Below are 22,160 nucleotides of genomic sequence, written 5' to 3' on the forward strand. Positions count from 1 at the left end.
CCGGTAACTCTAGAAGAAGTCGTTGCTACTTATCACGAAGACAGTGCAGATTGCAACGAGTTGAAACTTATGGTTGTTTTGGTTTAACAAAGCTTCTACCCATTGATACTCGTCTAAGTATATGTGTTCAAAGCTAAATTGAATTAAATTAGTTTAATATTTTAAAATTAAAATTAAAATAAAATACATAAAATTAAAATTAAAATTAAAATAAAATACGAAAATACAACAAAATTATAATTCTTCTAATTATATCAATATGGTGAAAAAATACATCTTAAAATATTGATCAAAGTTCATGTAGCTTGTACTTCGAGAAGCGAAAAATAACATATTTTGGGACGGGAGAGTATATATGAGACAGTTTGATATAATGATATGCTAAACCATTTGGTAGACTATTTAATCCTGTCATCTACTTTCAAATACTCTTCACGAAAAAAGAATTAGATTTAGGTTGAGTGGGTAAATTCATAAATAAAAGATAAATAAGTACTAATTTAATGGTTTTTGAATTTCTTCGCAGATCTATAAATGAATAAGATGCCAAAAAAGTAAAAGTTGGCAAGTTTTATGTAATAATTATGTCAGGTGGAATACTAAATTTTGAGCCGTCAAAAAGTGACAGCAAGTCTGCAGAAGTTACTTAGAACATCTGGATTCTGGAGCAAACGAATGTAAGTCGTAAAGGATGTTCCATTTGATCTGCTGCCGAAAGACATATGGTAGGAAACCTAATTAACTGTTCATCTTTAGAATCTCTTTGAATGAATTTATTGAGTTGGTTATCTTGAAATCTACCCCAGTCAATCCAACTTAATAACTTGGATATAATTCTCCCAACTCCTTTGTTCATATAATCCCTCCGTCCTATTTTATGTGATGCACTTTGACCGGAGATAGAGATAGATCTAATATTTAAATTTAATAGATTTAATTTTGCATTGAATTCATTATACTGTTAAAATTATGAGTTTTAATCTAATATTTATTGAGATTTTAGTAAATTTTTACATATATATATATATATATATATATATATATATATATATTAATATTCTGTGTCGAAAAAGTTCTGGATTCACATGAACACATAGCCAAAAGGCTACACCCGCCTCTGACTAAGCATGAAATTTAAGAAAGAAATAAAGTTTTTTAAACATGTGAGTTGAAATAATTCATAGATATTCTGTGTCGAAAAAGTTCTGGATTCATATGAACACATAGCCAAAAGGCTACACCCGCCTCTGACTAAGCATGAAATTTAAGAAAGAAATAAAGTTTTTTAAACTTGTGAGTTGAAATAATTCATAGATATTTGTGTGGCTACCAATCATCTCATCAAGAGTAAAATACGATATCCAAAATTAAATTGTTTCTAAATATAGAAAGATATATTATTTTTTGGGATAGATAAAATGAATAACTTAGGAAGTAATATTTAAGTACATCATGGTTATATTCTTGAAAGTTCAACTCCTTATAGCAATCCAACTATATTTATAAGCCTAACATTACATTATATCCCACCTTTCCAGTTCTTACCAGACAGTATGATACCCTCACTTGCCCTCCCAATCTTTCTGATACAAATTGTAATTTGTAAAACCCAACAACAACGATCCAGTAAAATTCTACAAGTGGGTATGAGGAAGGTAGTATGTATGCAGACCTTACCTCTACCCCGAGGTGGTAGAGAGACTGTTTTTGATAGACTCTCGGCTCAATAAGACGAAAAGAGACAATATATCAGTAACATCAACAAAAACTATAAAAATAATAACAATATCACAAGGACCAGTAAATAGATGGAAAGCAAACAATAACCAGTAAATAAGGCTCGACAGCATAAAAATAGAAGAGTAGTGTGAACACAATATTGCCCACCAGCAGTCTAAGACAAAATCCTATCAGACTAGCCTCACACTGGTACGAGTTAGAAATATGCTCAATTATCTCCTAACCTATAACCTTAATGCTCGACCTCGGAGATCTGAAGCCTCGCCATATCCTGCCTGATCACCTCTTCCCAATACTTTTTAGGCCTCCCTCTACCTCTCCTCGTACCCACCAACGCCAACAGCTCGCAACTCCTTACCGGGATATCTGGGCTTCTCCTCTGTACGTGCCCAAACCATATGAGCCTTGCTTCCCGCATCTTGTCATCCATGGGAGCCACATCCACCTTCTCCCGAATATCCTCATTCCTAATCTTATCCATCCTAGTCCTAGTATGCCTGCACATCCACCTCAACATCCTCATTTCTTCTACTTTCATCTTTTGGATATGTGAGTTCTTAACTGGCCAATACTGAGCCCGTATAATTTGTAAAACCCAATAAGTCTAATTGCTATCCTAATTAACAAGCTCTCAAATTTGCTTTCAATGAGACAGCTTTAAATTCAAACGTAGTTGTTGACCAAGCTGGGATAGATGTATCCCCTATATTGTTGGACTTATTCTCTGACTGCCAATCTGAGCCTTTAACTCCCTAACTACTTGTGTGTATATATAGTTTCATCAAGAAATAAAATATCGTTATTTTTTTTCTTTTGGTACTTATTTTGGGAGGGAAAAATATGATGTGTGTAACATAAAGAGGAGAAAAAAATATCACAAGCATATGAGAGGGTTTCTTTTGCAAAACAAATAAATTATATATAAAAATCATGAAAGAGTAATTATTGACTAATTGCTAACTCTATTCAGAAACAATTTATGTTAAAACAAGTACACAAAGAGAAAGTACCAAGGATTCCACTGATACATATACATCTTAGAAATGTTAAGGGATGGTCAAACCTTATTCAACTTATTAATAGCAGCTAGTAGATTTGCACATAAAGTCTCATTTATGTCATAATAATTAAGGCCCAGTGCCAATTCACCCTAATAACGAGTGAGTAAAAGCAAACCTAATTGTTCAAAGCTGTACGACCAGAATTATGGTCAAACCTTATTCAAATGTATTTTTCACAGCTACTAACAGAAAATTGCATGTAAAAACTCATTAATGATACACATTGTTTAATGTATATGTTTATGATGTCCCTTGTGACAGATATTTTTATGAACACTGCTTCTGTTTATTTTGAAGCGCAATTGGATAGATAAAAGAAGCTCAAATAAAATAAAATAAAACAAAATAAGTTGCTGCAAAAGTTAGGGTACAACATAAGTCAACGATAAATATTGAAGGATATCTGACAATAGCAATCAAGATACGACAAATACTAGGAAATATGCAGTGGAAGCAATATCAACGTCTCTTCAATTTATGGCTAGAATTTGCATTAGAGGGAAAAAAAGGAGAGGCTCTAAATCACTAATTGGAAGATCTAGAAAGCTCAATCAAGACGTTTAAACATATGATTACATGACAGAAGGTGAGGTATAGTTTCAATTTCGACTTGAGTATCTAAATTTGGGTCAATAGCGGTAAAATAATATTTCCGAACAAGGTTATAGTACCATGTCAAGCGTGTCCAAAGAAAAAAAGCAAAGCAAACGAAGCATGCCCAAAAGTAAACCAATATCTTGGACTGCTACGATAAATACTACCCCATTTCAAAGTAGCACGATCTAATCAAAATTTTCACCAAATTGAGCACGTCTAGCATATTTTTGCACAATAGTAGGATCATTAATTATAACTCGTTGTTGAGTTCACCTCCGTAGAACTCAATCGTTACACAAGAAAACTCCAATTTACTGTGAAGATTTGCTACTACTAGCACTAGAAATATGAAGTGGTTAGACATTTGGATATACTTGAGTAACAAAGAACTCATGCTCACATAATATATTTTCATGTAGTACCATAAACACCTAAACTATTGGTTTTAGTGTGACGATTTGTTAACTTTCTGAATGAAGTGCATAAAGATTTCACCTTGAATTTTGTTTTTTGCAATAGTTCCGTGTTCGTTATAGTCAAAGGGCTTTTTCCTTCAAATTCTTTTCCAAAATTTACTTCATAGTTTACTTCATGTTTAGGGCTTTAGTGTTTACTGTTGTTTACTTAGTTGAATAAATAATTCATCAGTTTTAATATTTAATGTATTTCTTCTCCTCATGAATGAAGGTTAGATTTCATGACAAAAGCTACTCCATTTATCAATAACTGTCGGAATTTGCAAATTTATGACTTCCATCTTTTTTAACTTGTAGATGAGTAGTAAACTAAGTTCAGTATAAATAAAATAAATGAAGTAGAAACTACTGAATTAAAATCTCACCAGAAAATTCATCAATTACACCTAGCAAACGCATGCATTAGATATAATGAGATAAACGAGACAATAATCTTGCCAATTCTGGGTACGAGTTTGACTGGCTAATTAAGGCCATTTATTTATGAAATGATTCGAAAGAGGCATAAAACTTATGGTTGGCACTATTCTTCTTCATTGTTTCCATCTGGGGTTGGAAGAGATTTTCTCCCCAATTTGTTATATATGGATATGAATTTAATCCTGAAGTAAATTGCCGTATCCAGGAAGGTCTATGCATTCAAAATTCCAATAATTATTCTTCCAATCAACTTGAACAAAAAAGGCTAATTCATGTGTCAAAACTACAATATGCCATAATTTGGTACAAGTTTAATTGACTGGCTAATGTATTTTAAGGCTATTTATTCATGAAGTGATTCAAAGGGGCATATACCCTCTAGGCAGCACTACTCTTCATCATTGTTTTTATCTGGGTTGGAAGAGATTTTCTCGCCAATTTATAATATTGGCTTGAATTTAATTCTGAAATTAATATAAAATAAGAAACTGCCTTACCCTTGAGGCTCCTGTGTCAAAATGCTAGCTTTTCTAGAGCTTAATTATGCAAGAAATAAATTTAGTCAGCATTTAACTATTCTATAACAAGCAAGAAATATCATGAAACTTAGAAACAGAGCATATATATATATATATATATATATATATATATATATATATATATATTCAATAGACTTTTTATATAAGGTGGCACATACCCATCATTCATCCAAAATAAGAAGGGAAAAAAAAAGAGAGCATATATAACTGGTGAAATAATCAAACAACAAATTTTATTCATAAACTCATTTTCTGTCTTGTCTACACCAAGCAGAAAAATTAGGTCAAAACAGTACTAGAATTTTTCCATATTGCATAAATCAACCAAAAAAAAAATTCAAACAGGGTAAACATAGGAGATATAACACTGTAAAAAAGTAACAAAAAGTTGCCTAAGTACAACTTAAGACCCAGTTTAATTTATTCCTGTCTGTGATGTCTGCAGGATAAATGTTTTTCTTGGTCCAGTGGCTGAAATTGATAACTGGAGTTTGCCAAATAAATTGAGCTAGGGTTACCTGCATATGACATTGGTGCATATTCCCAGTTCCCAAGGAAACCCAAGAAGCAGTTTCCAGAATCTAAGCCTCCTATTGCTGCTGAGGAATTTGCATAGTAATTTGAAATGAACTGATGTTCTAGAGATTGAGAATTTGCTTCAAGGGGAGAATCCTTTTCTTGATTGACACTTGTATTATTATAAGAATTGTTGTTGGAGTATTCTTGATCAAGAAAACCACTGTTGCTTGATGACCCTAAATGGTCAAGAATATTAGTACTACTATTAGGGTTTGTTTCATACCATTGTTTATTGCCCTTTTTGTCAAGACCTTTGATCATCATTTTCTCTTTAGTTCTTTCCCTAGCCCTTGCTCTTGCTTTGTTTCTTGACTCCCTCTTATGTGGACTATTTTGCACCATTTCACTCAATCTATCATTCATGTTTATGTCTTTTCCTCTCTTCCCTTCATTGTTTGAGTTCTCCTCCCATCTTGATAGTACTTCACATTCAGACATAAGAGATTCACTCTTTTGATCTTCACTACTTGAACTATTACTATTAATAATCTTGTTATAATCCTTTTGTGGGATGTTCTCTGAGAGCTCAGCTATGGCATTATTGGATTTGGAAAACAACCATTCTATAGTTTTACTTGCCTTATCAAAACCTAACATGTCTTGGAGATCAAAGAACTTACGCGCTATGTGAAGTGACAATCTCACTCTCCGATCCCTCACCCCTTGAGCAGTGCAAATCTTGCTATGCCTATCTTTCTTTCCAGTTCTCCTTCGCGGTGGCGTTGCACTGAGATTTCTCTTCTTTGATGATGTTTTAGCTGCTTCAATAGACATTTCCTCCTTTGATGTCTCGCAAGAAATATTATGAGTAACGTTGCTCTCTTTGGCATGGTGATGATCACCAGCCTCTTGATCTTGGTGATGCTGATGAGACAATATTTGGTTCAAGCTGGGCAACTCATTATTGTGATCATCAAGAAATGGAGAAGGGAAGTTCAAGAAAGATGCAACATCTTCTTGCCTTGAACTTGAACTAGGGTTTTGATGATGACCATATGTAAAAGACTTTTCAAGGAATGCTTTTGAGATGTAGAGATTAAAGGTTTCTTGGCTGTTGCCTGAAGGAAACATTTGTAGAGTTTTGTCAAAAGCAAACCACAGAAAAAGTAATGGATTAATTAGGTTAAGTTGTTCAGCTTATAATGGAAAGTGCTGCTTTATTTTCTATCTTGAACATGTGCAAGTAGGAAAGGTTGAGGGGAGGGGAGGATAGGGCTTGACTATAGCTATGATGAAGAAGACATGATATAGTGGTGGTGGTGGTTGAAAGGAAAAAATATAGATTCTGCGGACTATGGAAAATTAGAAAAGTAAAGGTATCTATTTATATTCGAATCTCACTCTGTCTTTCAAGTAATATTTTGTACACTCCCTCTGATTTAGTCCATCTCTCAAATTTATGTGACACTGCTTTTTTAGTTTATCTCTCAAAAACTTTATCTATATTTACACATCTAACTTAAAACTTCTCATTTTAATATGATTTATATGTAGTATAATTATTCACGACTTTTTTTAAACCATAAGTTTTAAAGTCTTTCTTTCTTTCAAAAATTTGTGTTCGGTCAAACACTCTCGTGTAAATTAGGGACGGGACGGAGGGAGAATTAATTTATAGTACAACAGTCTAGCCAATTTAAAACGCTTTAGTATTTTAAACTCTGACATGATCTTTTTTATCAAACTAATTAAGTACTCCTTCTGTCTCACCTTAAAGGCATAAATTGAAGGGCACGACATTTAAGGAAATAAGATAGACTTTTAAAATTTATATTTATAAATATATCATAATATTTGTGTGGGTATAAAAAATTTTAAATTTATAATCTTAAATATGTCATAACATTTTGGGTGATCATAAGAGCTTGTTAATTATTAACGTTAAAATAATGAGTTCAAGTTAAATTATTTTTATATATACAAAGGTGTTATTTTTCAGAACGGACTAATTACTAAGGAAATCTAGTTATTTTTTTTATTGTTTTTTGGGAATGGAAGGAGTACCTTTAACCATTACATAGCTATGGTGTTCAAGCAATGATGCATGCGCCTCCACTACTTCACTTGATACATATTACCTCCTATCAAAACAAATAACTTTGCTTACCAAAAAATATAAGAATATGAGAAGAAATTACTTCATCATTAGCTACGAGACTTGCACATGATTTTCACAAGCTTCATTAGCCACTAAATCACTTGACTCTTCACTTCCATCATTTTTTCATTATATAAACTACAATTAAAATGAAAATGGAGTAAATGTTTTGCCTAGTCAAATACAGTTAGTATAAATTAAAATCACAGTACATGTTTTGGAATAGATGATAAGAGACAAAATAGAATGTGACAGTACTGTCACCGGGAGCAGGTGAGAGAGATTGATAGCAGTCAGACTTAGAGGGAGGTGGAGCTACGGAGCGTGGGAAGAAAAACTCATCATATATTATATCAATTCAATAAATGTATATTATATGTTCTAATATATAATTCTATAGGTAAATTATAATTAATTAATATATACTATAAATCTAAATTTTTGACTTAAAAACATCTTTCGTCTCAATTTATGTGATATTTAATTTTTCGCTTTTTCAGATTCAAACATCCTAGTTTTTTATTGTATATTTGGACACAAAATCTTTAAGTTTTTCATAGTAAAATTTATATATTTAGAAATATGCAAAATGTACTATAAGTCACAATAATTAATAATTTTTAAAATTTTAAAAATATATTAAAAATTTATAATTAAAGAATAATTTATTTGTCTTTTGAAATTGGAACATCATTACATAAATATTGGATGGGAGTAAATTTTTATTAAAACAATGTTGAGCTAAGAGAACGCAATGAAATGAGTGACTGTTTTTGTGGAGGAGGTCTATGAAAGTGTTTTAAAAGGGGTAGGTATTGGCCAAAGCCTATAGCTATGAAAACCTAAAGAGAAGGACAATTATTTCAAGCAATATTAAAATTGCTTTACTACACATTAAAACTTTGAAGGCCATGCTCCCTTTGACTGGCTGTCGTATCATTTTCAATTCTAAAGTTTGCAAACCCCACTTCCCTTCTTTTTTCCTGTCATTAGATCACTAGCACACAGACTAATCAAATCAATCAAAAACGTTCAACAGTATTTTATTCGGCATTAAGTTTAAGAAAATAAAAAAAATTATTTATATAGTTATAAATCATTTCATTATAAGTAAAACGAGAAATTTAAAGTTATATTATTTTTAAATATTAAAAAGGTATTATTCTTTTGATATACTTAAAAAGGAAAGTGTACATATAAAATGAAACAAATAGAGACGGAGAGTATAAAAATTTATGCATAACTTTAATAGAGTACTATTTAATACCGGGCAACCAAACATTATGTATTGTTCTGGGCGATTATTTTTTATGCATGAGACCAATCAAATATTGTATTATCTTATGTAAAATTTTATATTGGGATTAATAATTTTTAATTACGATTATATATTGTATAACTATCAATGCCTATATTATTATATCCACAGTATAGATAACCCCTATATACACAATAAATCAATCGACCCTTAAGTCTTAAGTCTAACAAGCTAGAAAAGCTTCAACTTGTGCTTCTAATATTGAATTATTGATTCCTCCTAACATGTACATCTGCCTTGACCACTAATGAAAAATCATATGGAACTTAAAATCGATACACACCAATGTCTTGCACTTCTTAGAAAAACTCCCCCTCACCTCTTAGTTTCAGAATTGAACTCTACATAAATTATGAATTACTCTCTAATACATCCCTCATAAGAATAGAGTGCTCGTTAAAAAGCTCCTTTCCTCAGTTTATGTAGCCAAATCCATCAAATCAATAAATTGATTAGGTAAGAATAATTAAATTAGTAATTTAGAGTTCAGAACTCTTGCACAAAAATCCACAGTGAACAAATCGACCATCCACTTAACTTGGTGACCATTATGATTATTTAATAGGCTGCTTAAATTCTTGGCAAAGCTCATTTTCCAGCCAAGCATTATAATTGTTTACCCGAAAACGGATATAGTTGAATTTATATGTAGTTCTAAGGATGCGTGATATAACTTGGTACAAATTAGAAAAATAGGGAGTGATTGATAAGGGAACAAGATGAATCAATATCAAAGCCCAAAAAAGGATAATCTCCTAGATGTTATGTAAATTTCAGTAAATCTCAATGTGTCCATCAATCATTCCTTTTTACAGATGATAACCTCTCTTAATATAGTGGGGAAATCCTGCTTTGGATATAATTAAAAATACATAGTGGGGATCCCATGATAGATTAATTAATAAGTTTTTTCTTGATTTAAGCTGTGATTTCTACCGAGATTCTCCCCCAAATGCGGCCATAACGGCTTTTTGTTCCTTGGCTCGGTCTCAATCTTGGTCGGTCTCTGGGTCTCGAGCTCGATATTAACTCGAGCTTGATATTGATCGGTCTCTGGGTCTCGAACTCGACAACCCAACTTTACATCACAACTCGATATTATAACGACGAACCTCGGTCCATCATGCTTCAATCTCAATTAATCACACGAAGGGAAAATTCGGTTTTGACCGTATACAGATAGTCCCCTCCCCCCCTCCCCCCCGTTTCTCGGAAAGAAGGTGGCGAGAAATGATATTATTTTTCAACCTCTGACTAGACGAATTCTAACGTCTGCGACGAGCCCGATTGTGACGTATGAGACAAATGTTTGTCGGTCCAGTTACCAAGGCATTAAATGCGTGTCAGTCGATAGTCGGCCACTGCCAATTTTGAACCATCACTGTGAAATCTATAAATAGCCCTCTTTTTCATTATTTCAAACTTTTACCTTTTAATCTTTTTTATTCCAATCGTCATAGTTCTCCGTCTTCTTCAAAGCTACCTATTTCTAAGTTTTGGAATTTCTTTGCTTGTTCTTCTCAAAACACCAAATACTTCAATCTCTTCTTCTTTGTTCACGAAAATTTAGATGGCCAAAACCTCTAAAATCGTTTCACAAAAGAGGCTGCTTCCTCATCTCGGCCGGCCGGCGAGAAAACAGTGATGGAGCCATGCCTAGAAGAACTTGTCCACGGGTGGTGCGTTATTGATTCCGACTTTAAGGTCGAGAAACCCTCATCAGTTGTTGGTCAATGCGAGCCTGTATCGAGATATATATGCTCGATATCCAAAAACCTTCTTGATTTGGTGAAGAAAGATCGCAATTGAAAAAACAAAGAGGTTATGATACCGGCACCAGAGGAAGCGATCACTACCCACGTGGAAGGGTACCTGGGTATTTACACTTATCCTTTTATGTTGGGTCCCCTCGATCCGGTCATCATCAATTTTTGCAAGAAATACAAAGGTGACCCTTGGCCAAATTCATCCTTCTTTCTGGAGGATCGTGATACTGCTCCGTTTCTTTGTGAGCAAAATCGATGGGCTTCCCTTTATCCTCGGCCACCTCGTAATATTATATAGCCCTCGACTCTACCGAGGTGGGCTGATAAAGCTTCAACGCTGGGCCACCAAGGTGTTCGTCTCGAGCATAGATAAAGACAAAGATCAGGGTTGGATGGGCGGGTTCGTTCGAGTGAAGACCTCGGACCTGATCCCGGCTGTGAGTATGCCATTTTCCGAGAAATGGAATATGAAATGTAAGTATGATCTCCTTTTAAATTTTTGTTTGTTGTTTTACTTCTTCACCCTTTCTTATCAGTGTTTTTCTCGATGCAGTCGTTGCTTGGATACCGGGTGCGGTTTCCCACCTCGAGAACTAGGTCAGGAGCCTGGTTTCGACATCAACATACGTCGAGCGCGCATGGCGCGATTTGTCAAAGGGACGGTGGGAGGCTCGTACTCACGATAAGCCTTCATCTTGGCTTATCGATTTGCCTATCATTCGAGGCGACATATTTATCCGAAGCATGAGTTTACTTATTTTCTCCTTTTGCAGGTCTCGGAAAGGATGTGGCTGTGAAGCCCCCATCCGGTGATGAAGAAGTTTTACCGTCTGTCTTGAAACCGGCGAAGAAAAATAAGAGAAAAAGGACCTCGGATTCCGAGGGTCAAAAACCTAAGAAGAGAATAGCACGTAAGCCTAAAGGGAACATAATTCCACTAACTGTGGAGTCAGTTCAAAGACTAAGGGAAGAAGAAGAAGAAGAAGAAGAAGAAGAAGAAGAAGAAGAAGAAGAAGGTGGTTCTGGGCTGGTGGTCCATGCACGAGCTGGCACCGATATTCATAAAATTGCAAGATCGGTGGGGATTGATATTGCTCCATCTAGGCTTGAAGAGGTCGAAGAGGAGACTCCAGCCCAAGTTCCTGAGTCGAGTGGAACCGAAGATATTTTTCCTTAGGGTGAAGAGACCATTGAAGAGGTGGTCGATGCCGATGCAGAAATCGGGCTTGAAGCTCGTCGAGAGGGAGGCGGTGCCCCAAAAAACCTACTTGGGGTAATAGAGATCGGGGACTCCCCCTCGTTTCCTTCATTTTCCCAGTCGATAATATGGGACGCTCAATCTGTGGAGATTTGTCACAGGGAGGGGGCCCACGGAGAGAAAGATCCTTTCTGTGGTTATTTTGTCGGGGTAGAAGATGTCACCGGTCTGAGTGACTTGGACGCTCCGAAGAAGAGCTCGGGCGAGGTGGGAGTTTCTTGTCTTTTCAACGAAGCTCAACAGGCCCTGAATCGGGTAAGTTCTTTTTCGTCAATTCTCATACTTGGTATTTTCTTTCCTTGTATAATTCCTTTCTTTTATTTTTGTAGGCTTCTGCACTTTATCACGAAGCTTTCTCCCGATCCTGGGGGGAGTTGAACCGGTATGAAGCTGAAAAGTGAAGGCTTACTAAGGAGAGAGATGCCTTCAAGCTTCTCAATAAGCAGGGGAAAAAAAAAGCAAAAAGACTTCGAGCTGAGTTAGAAGCAACTTAGAAAGAACAAGCCGATTTGGCCGAGCAAGTAAAATAATTCTTTGAAGTTAATGACACTGACTTGGGCGCGATGGCTAACAGTTCAGTCCCACAGGTCTAGCAAAAGCTTGATGTTATCAGGCAACTTCGTGTTGAAGTGGACGCAGTGAAAGTGGAGGCCGAGGAGTGGAAAAAGAACATGGATTGCCTAGCCTCAGAAAAGGAGGTCGCCCGAGCTCAACTGGCCTCGGTTGAGACCTAACTCCGAAGTTTGAAAGAGAAGGCCTTGGTGCAAGCCAAGAAAATTGAGGAGTTCCAGTCTCCGTTGGGTTCAACAACTTCTGATCGAGAGAAACTGGCCATAGAACTTGCAGCAGCCAAATCGGAGATCGAGATAGCCACTGCTAATGCCGATGCAATGGTGGCCGTTTACCGGTCCGATGCTGAAGCTGCTCAGGTTCGAGAAAATGAGGTTGCCGAGGCTGCTCAGGCTCGAGCAAACAGGGTTGCTAAGCATACTAAATGCCAGTCTTGGAGGGAGACTCTGGAGGAGATCCACACTCGTGGCTTCGATCTTACAGCCGAGATCGAGAATGCTAAGGAGCTTGAAGCCGAAGCTAGAGTGTTGGCCTTTCCCGATGATGATGATGATGATACTGGGAGTAAGAGCAGATCCGAAAGCGAAGGAGGACTCGAGGGCAAAAATGCTGCTCCTAGAGAGTACTATGTCCTTTAGTATTTTTCGTGTTTTCTTTTAAGGCCATTTTGGTCTTTCGTAGACAAAACTTGATCGGGCCATGGTGCTCTTGTAAATGATTTTTTGATACATACATATAAAATTTTCTTCCTTATATGGCTTCTGAATCTTTCGCCTTTTTTGTTAATTTATACAAAGGTCAAAAGTGCCTTAGCATGGAATAATTATTTGAAGGTCTAAGATTGAGATAGTAAGGACCGATAGTAAGTACTGCACTCAACCGTTTCTTATAGGTAGTCCCCGAGTAAATGTTCGAACTCGAACTGAGGTAGCTCTTAGGCTTGATAAATAGATGTCAAGTGAAATGATTAGCTCAAACTTGAAGCAAAGTAGCCCTTAGGCTTGATACGTAGTCCCCGAGTGAGAATGGTTTGCTCGAACTTGATTTAAGGTAGACCTTAGGCTTTTATAGTCGAGTGAGAATGATTTCTCGAACTCAAATTAAGGTAGCCGCCAGGCTTTACAGCCGAGTGAGAATGATTTCTCGAACTCGATTTAAGGTAGCCCTTAGGCTTTATACGTAGTTCCCGATTCGAGGTAATAGTTTGAACTTGACTCGCGGTAGCCCCTGGGCTTTGTAGTCAAGTGAGAATGATTTCTGGAACTCGAATTAAGGTAGCCCTTAGGCTTTATACGTAGTTCCCGATTTGGGGTAATAGTTCGAACTTGACTTAAGGTAGCCCTTGGGCTTTGTAGTCGAGTGAGAATTTTCTCGAACCCGAAGCAACGTAGCCCTTAAGCTTTATATAATTTGATCTCGTTGATTTTTCGGACGGAAGTCCCCGATTTATGGGGTTAATCATTCGAACTCCGTTCATGGTCGGCTCTTAAGCCTGTTTGCATAATAGATCGAGAATATGAAGTAGAAGAACCTTTTTGAGGTATGAGATATCGGTAAAGAGGAAATTTCTCTTTATAGGTCATTATTCATGCGTACATGTTTTGTGCCAGGGCTCGAGCAAACTATGCGGGCATGGTTCGTTTGACCATTTGGCCCTTATAAATAGTTTCTATCGAGACCCTGTTGCCATGACATAACAAGCTTGCCCGAACTTGATATTCGAGGGTAATGCCTCCAGTATTCGAGGTTGATTGTAAATAGGCCTCAGATACTGTTGAATTGTTCTAAGTTAGCATGATCAATAGCTGCCTCATTAAAAACCTCGTCGGAAAGCCCATTTGGGACAAAACTTATCTAAGGGAAAAAGAGTGCAACGCGTTCTTTCAGACCTAAAGGCTTCGTGTTGAAGAATCCATTCATGTTTCTGCTCGAACACCTTCAAGGGTTAGTTTCGAAGTACAAATGAACATGGGAGGGTCATACCTTAGCAGTAGTATCGTTTTAGGTGCGATACATTCCAATTGCTCGGTAGTTGTTTGTCGTTTATCATACCAAGCTTGTAGGATCCTTTTATGGTGATTTCGAGAACCTGATACAGTCCTTCCCAGTTCGGACCCAGTTTCCCTTCATTCGGATATCGGGTGTTGAGGGTGACTTTTCTTAGCACCAAGTCTCCGAAATTAAAATGTCGAAGATTGGTTCTTCGATTGTAGTACCTTTCGATCCATTATTTTTGGGCGGTCAAACGGACGAGAGTGGCTTCTCATTTTTCGTCCAACAATTCTAGGCTCGTGTTCATGGTCTCGTTATTTGACTCCTCTATTGCATATAGAAACCTGATTCTAGGTTCTCCGACCTCGACCGGGATAAGAGCTTCGACGCCATAAATCAACGAGAATGGTGTTTCTCTGGTAATGGATTTTGATGTTGTGCGATGTGCCCATAGGACTGCGGGTAGTATTTGTCTCCATTTTCCTTTAGCGTCGATCAATCTCTTTTTAAGATTTTGGATGACAGTTTTGTTGGTTGATTCGGCTTGTCCGTTCCCGCTGGGATGATAATGTGCTGATACGATCCTTTTAATCTTGTGATCCTCGAGAAATTTAGTTACTCCCTCCGTTTCACATTAGATGAGGTACTTTCCTTTTTAGTCTTTTCCAAAATAAATGATACATTTCTATATTTGGAAATAATTCAACTTTAAGCTTTTTATTTTACCCTTAATGAGAAGCTTTTATAACCACACAAATTTCATGGCTCCACAAAGCTTTTACCCCTTAAGCTTTTAATTCCACAAGTTTCAAAAGTTATTTTTTTCTTCTTAAACTCCGTGTGGAGTCAAACTACCTCATCTAAATTGAAACGGAGGGAGTACTTTGTTGCCAATGAATTATTTTCCATTATCACATACAATCTCGGATGGCATCCCGAATCGACATATGATGTGGTCCCAAATAAATTTTATCACTTCCTTTTCTCTGACTTTCTCGAAAGCCTGTTCTGCAACCCATTTAGAGAAATAATCAGTCATAAACAAAATAAACTAAGCCTTACCTGGGGCCGATGGGAGGGCCAACTATGTCTATTCCCCATTTCATGAAAGGCCATGGAGATAGGACCAAGTGGAGTAGTTCCCCAGGTTGATGAATCATGGGCGCATGCCTTTGGTATTTGTCGCATTTTCGAACGAACTCCCTTGCATCCTTACCCATATTGGTCCAATAGTACACTACTCTGATTACTTTGTGGACCAGCGAATCGGCACTGGAATGATTTCCACAAGTGCCCTCGTGAATTTCCCGTAGGATGTAATCGGTATCTCCCGGTCCCAAACATATTGCCAATGGTCCATTGAACGTCCTTCTAAATAGTGTTCCGTCTTCGGACAAGGTGAACTGTGTTGCCTTTGTGCGTAGAGCTCTCATTCCTTTGGATCTGATGGAAACTTCCCGTTCTTGAAGTACTCTATGTATTTGTTTCTCCAATCCCAGGTTAAACTTGTGGAGTTTATCTTGGCGTGACCTTCTTCGATTACCGATCTCATGAGTTGTACGATAGTCCCTGAGTTGAGTTTGCCATCTTCGACCGATGAACCTAAGTTTGCAAGAGCGTCGGCCTCGTTGTTCTGTTCTCGGGGTATATGTTGTAAGGTCCACTCTTAAATCGATGTAGAGTCACCTGTAGTTTATCCAAGTACCTCTGCATTCGACCTTCTAGGACTTCAAAAGTCCCGTTAACTTGGTTTACCAAGAGGAGGGAATCACACTTATCCTCTACGACTTCCGCTTCCAAGATTCTAGCTAGTTCAAGACCTGTAATTATGGCCTCATACTCGGCCTCATTGTTAGTCAATTTTATAGTTATGATAGACTGTCTAACTACATTACCTGAGGGTGATTTTAGTACGATGCCTAGTCCGGACTACTTCGCGTTCGAGGTACCATCCGTAAAGAGGGTCCAGACACCTGAAGAAGTACCCGATTTTATTAGTAGTTCTTTGTCAATCTCGGGTACGAAGGCTGGTGTAAAGTCAGCCATGGTTCATTCAAATTCATTAACTGTAAATTTCTTTGTCCAAGGCTATAAATAGGTCTAGGACTTAGAGGTTGTTTGATAGGATGTATATTTTGGAAAATAATATATGCATTTATTTTTATATATTAATTCTTTTTTTGATAGAGTTTTTTTTACACATAACAAATCACGTCGTTAGCAATATCATAATATTTTATACATGGATAAGTATATATAAAGACAAAAATGTCCTATTTAAAATATTTTTCAAATACAAAACTAAAGAAGAAAGATATTTTTATAAACAAGTAGTAATCTTTTTTAAAAATAAGATTATGCAATTGATATTATTTTTAATTTGATACACCAAACCAAGTAGTTGATAAGAAATAATTTCAGCATAACTAATCACGTCATTACTAATACACTCTATTCAGTATTATTCTTATACTCCAAACCAGACAGCCCCTTAGCGTAATTAAGTGTATTCTTCGTGGCAATTCTTTGATTTTCTCTTGTCAAACTTGCTTAATGATAAACTTTTAATCACTTAAATGTTGTAGGACCCCAATAAATACGTACATCTAGTTATCGAACATCTAGTTATCGAACATCTATCTTCTTTTTATTAAACTATTTATTTTTCATTCATCTATTTATTTTTCCCTCAAAATAATTTAACAAAAATGTTAAACATTTGTAATTACAGAGAAGCTTTCTAGCAAGTACAAAAATTAATGTTTCAAGATATTATGTAACAAATGATGATTTCGTTTAAGTTTTGTAACTCTATAGGCATCGTTTGGCTCATGTCAAATCCATTACTTGAGAATATTTAGATGTTGTTAGTAGTGCCAAAAATATTATTCAAGAGAAAATCATGAGACTAACAAAAATTAATGATAATGCCACGCCTTTCAATACTATATTACATTAATACATTGTAGAGATTTTAGTAACATTTTTCATGTTTTGTATAAGTTAATTTGCAGAAGCTTTAATTATGTAGATCGTTCTCAGATTTTGACAAGGGATAGGAAATAGGTGTCTTTGAGTGTGTGTGATAGAGAGAGATTTTGACGTTTCAATTAGGGATAAATTTCACAGATGGTCATATAACTATGATATTTTTTCACCAAAGTCATATAACTTTGTTTTCTCATACAAAAATCATATTATTATGAGGGTTTTTTCCCAAAGTCATATAACTATGTTTTCTCACACAAAAATCATAAAACTTTTACTAACTCACACAAAAATCATAGTGATCGAAAAATACAACCTTTCAGTAGTATTTTCTTATTTTGTGATTTTTATTTTTATTTTTAGTCTAATAAATAATAATCCAATTAAAATAGGGATGACCCAACTCGACCTGGCCCACCCGACCCAATACTCATATGTAAAAATTAAAATAATACTAAAAGTGAATGGTAAGTTCTTCAAAATATGATACTTCTATCTTCTTCTTTTTTCAAGATTTTTATTCAAATTGATAGCAGTTTTATTTCAAGTGCTCTCTAATTATACATTTTATTTCTTTATTTTTGTGTTAGAATCTCATGCATTCCGAACTAAATTTTTTATGAGGGAAGAATTAACTTTTCGTATTATTTTAACTTGTGTATATGGTTATTGGGTCAGGCTGGGTTGGGTCATTCCTATTTTAAGGAAAAAATATAAAATTAATTGACCGGTATGTTATTTGTATATAATACACACATATATAAAAAAATATTTTATCGGCTATTATTTTTGGGAGGGCTAAAAATATACTCATATTTTTTCTATTTTAATTGGGTAATTATTAATTAGACTGAAAATAAAAAATAAAAAAACGTAAAGTAAGAAAATAGTACCGAAACATGTTTTCCGACCTCTATGATTTTTATTTGAGTTAGTGAAAGTTTTATGATTTTTGTGTGAGAAAACAAAGTTATATGACTTTTGTAAAAAACAATCATAATTATATAATTTTTGTGTGACAAAACAAAGTTATATGACTTTGATGGAAAAAAAAATATAATTATATGATCATTTGTCATAGTCATAGAGGGGACATAGCCAAAGGACCACATATGAAATTAGGGTAATTAATTGTTAAATTAAATATTGTTTATAAGCACATGATGATGTTTTTCTGGTCGCAATGCATCCACCAAATTTCTTTTACCCCACAGGTCACAGCAATTAATTAAGATCGCATCCATGGATATTGGAAAGACAAGAATTAACAGAAATTTAAAAGGAAGAAAAAGATACAAATCTTATAATACTGTCTCTTAACTCTTAAGTGGCATAGTTTGTAATTAGTTAAAATATTGATTCAACTTTTTGTACTTAAAGTTTCTGAAATCTTTTAAATAATTTATTTTCTGAATCGGTATTTTTGTTTTTTGTCATATCTTGAGCAATTTTCACATTAGCAAACTTGAATTTTTAATAATAGTGACGTGTTTTAAAGCCGCACAAATCTAAATATAATGCGGATAACAATATTAGTGAATCGAATTGTTACATATGATATTAGGTGCATATAAAGTTTTACCTAAGGAGTATATGTAACACCTAATGACGTGTAATTTAAAGCTGAGCAGGCCTACGCTTAAAAACATAAAATACCAACGATGGCTGGTCTATTACATGTTTCTCTCAACAATCCTCCAAATATATATGACTGCTCTTTTAGATTATTAATAAAAAGACAAACAATAAAATAAACTACGGAGAATTCTAGTATTCTACCAGTATGTCCGCAAGAATTACCATTTGAGTAAACGAGCATACTTTGTAACTTGCAAGTCTCTATGCTCTTGCATAGTCAAAACTAACACTTACGTACTATAGTTAACAAACTTAGATTGTACCGACAATCCTAACACTATACTAATTAGTTTTTTAATACAATTAGCAAAAAGGGTAACGGGTAAGGAAACAGGGGCATATATATGCAGAATTTTTTATAACCGGTATCGTATTTATATAAATAATATAAATAAGTAAATATTATCTAATATCATTTTCCCACACGCCGAAAGCCTTGGCCAACGGTTTAGTTAAATATTATTGCAAAGGGAGGTGTAAGTTCGATTCTCCTTAGCCTCAATTTTTTAATAAAAATGCTCGCTCGAAGATGTTTAAAAATAGAATGTCAGGTCGAGCCTCGAACCTACAATTTTTACAAACCCAAATATAAGTTTGACCGATGAACCAAGAAGTACACTATGCCAAAAAAAATGGTATCATTATTATATATTGCTTCTTTTTTACAGAATACTACAATAAATATTTAATATTTTTGTTCCTAGTGCATTCACCCCGGGTTCCACCCATGTGCATCCGCCCCTGTAAGGAAAGATAATTCTATTATATATCTTACTCCATTCATTTCAATTAAGATGAAGTAGTTTAACTCGAAACAGAATTGAAAGGAAAAAACTTTTAAAATTTGTAGTGCTAAAAGCTTAAGGGGTAAAAGTTTTATGGGATTGTGTCATAATATTTGTATAATTATAAAAATTTCTCATTAAGAATAAAATGAATAAAAAAATTAAAATTTAACTATTTTTAAATATAATATTTTTGTTTTAGAACGAACTAACAAATAAAGTACATCATCTAGATTGAACGGAGGGAATGAAATATTACTCTTGCACTATTAATTTTTATATTGTTAATCTCTACATTATCAAACGACTCCTTAGGATATACCGACTTTATAATTTTTGAAAAAACAAAAGTCAACATTGCAATCATTATCTTGAGGGTAGTTGCTAAGAATTTCTTTTCAAATTGAAAGTGTGCATTTCGGTTGAGTTTTTGACACTTAGTTAACATTAACGACCTCACAGTTGTACATTACCTGTATTTTGTCTTTCATTCATTCATTGCACGGCCGACTTTTTACTGTTTAATACTATATTTCCATACATTCTGATTTAATTAATAGTTCCTTTTGCTTATCTATTTGGATCTTAAATTAATGCTTTATCTGGTTCTCCTATTGCTAAAGGAAATATCAAAATTTATACCCATAGTAGAAATTGTAAAAATTGTACGGGTTAGTCAGTTTTCGGACTGGTCATTCAAAAATAGTCAGCGTTTGCAAAGTTATTGAAAATAGCCACTATTTTGCTGCAATACGGAAAGTTCCAGCATAACATACTTGAGATCAGTGCACCTGTGTATGAACTTCCATCATATTATGCTGGACCGGTATATTATACTGGAACTCCAGTATACTTATGCTGGAACTCCAATATAATATACTGAAATTCCAGTATACTTATGCTGGAACTCCAGTATATTATGCTAGAGTATTTCCCGAATTTTGAATAATGTTTTCGTTCAAATTTATCTTTACATGAAAAGTAGCTAAATTTCGATTACTTTTGAAACTATGGTTATTTTTGAATGACCACTTGTAAATCTGGCTATTTTTGAATTTCTCAGGGGTATACATAAGCCGGGTTGATTCGAGTTTTTCAATTACCAAACCAAACTAGTTGTCTCAAATTTTTAAATCTATAAACCAAACCAAACCAACAAAAGTCGAGTTTTTCAAACTCGGTTTTTCTCGGGGTTTTCGGGTTTTTTCCGATAAAATCTTCATAGCATAAAATATATAATATGTGCTCTAATATTTCTTAGGTCCTAGTAGGATATAACTATATAAGATGTTTTCTAAGAAAATAATATAAAATAATGTGAGATGAGTCATAATTATACTAAAATACTCAACAAGTCGCATAAAATAAATATTGTTAATTAATAAGACATAATTAAAATAAACATAATCTAAAATTACTAAGTCATGCTAAAATAAGTACTAAGTATTAATTACATGACTAAATAATGATAAAAATAAGTTATGCATTTTTACTATCTAAACCAATGCAAAACTAAAGGAATAAATATACAATACTATTGTCATTCCTACTTCCTAGTATTGATTGACTCTTTTTTAGCATTAGTATTGATTTATTTTGCTTTGAGCTTTATTTGAGTTACTAACTTTATGGGCTATAAAACATATTCGACCATTCAAAAATTCTAAGTTCTAGTTTGAAATAATACATTAAAAGAGTGAATTATGAAAAAGTTAAAAAAATATTTATAAATTACATTACAATAATTATTTTTATGTATAAAATATTTTTAAAACTTGTATACATGTAATGTCAGGTTAGTTTAGTTTCGGTTTGACTTTTTTTAGTTAAAACCAAATCAAACCAATTATGGTCGGGTTTATTTTTCTAACACCAAACCAAATCAAACCAAATCATAATCGGCTTTTTTTCTCGGTTTGACTCGGATTAACGGTTTGGTGCGATTTATCAATTTTTTTTATACACCCCAAGTAAAAATAGTCTAACAACTTAAAATTTAAAGTGTAACATTTCCACGTTTAGTACATAACTTAAGTGATTAAGGACATCACTGAGAGAGTACATGATTTTCTAAAGGAATTTTTACCTTCCTATACATTATTAGAAACCTTATTACCCTCCTTACTCAAGTTTCAATTTAATTACATGGTCATATACAATTTATCAATTATATACAAATAAGTTTTAAATTAGTATCCCTTTATATTAGGAAGTGAATAAGGAATATCAGTTATTTCCTTATCCCTTTACACTTGCCTACTCTCTCTCTCTCTCTCTCTCTCTCTCTCTCTCTCTCTCTCTCTCTCTCTCTCTCTCTCTCTCTCTCTCTCTCTCT

General features: G+C 34.4%; 1 protein-coding gene across 1 annotated transcript; it reads right to left on the minus strand.

Moving 5' to 3' along the window:
* Window positions 1–5,051: 5,051 nt before the first annotated feature.
* On the minus strand, window positions 5,052–6,725 carry LOC107773593 (uncharacterized). Its single transcript, XM_016592994.2, has one exon. It carries the CDS (start codon window positions 6,481–6,483, stop codon window positions 5,254–5,256), a length of 1,230 nt encoding a protein of 409 aa, XP_016448480.2. The 5' UTR covers window positions 6,484–6,725; the 3' UTR covers window positions 5,052–5,253.
* Window positions 6,726–22,160: the final 15,435 nt, after the last annotated feature.

Source organism: Nicotiana tabacum, chromosome 12 (genome assembly GCF_000715075.1).
Source record: "Nicotiana tabacum cultivar K326 chromosome 12, ASM71507v2, whole genome shotgun sequence".
In the NCBI taxonomy this organism is placed as follows: Eukaryota; Viridiplantae; Streptophyta; class Magnoliopsida; order Solanales; family Solanaceae; genus Nicotiana; species Nicotiana tabacum.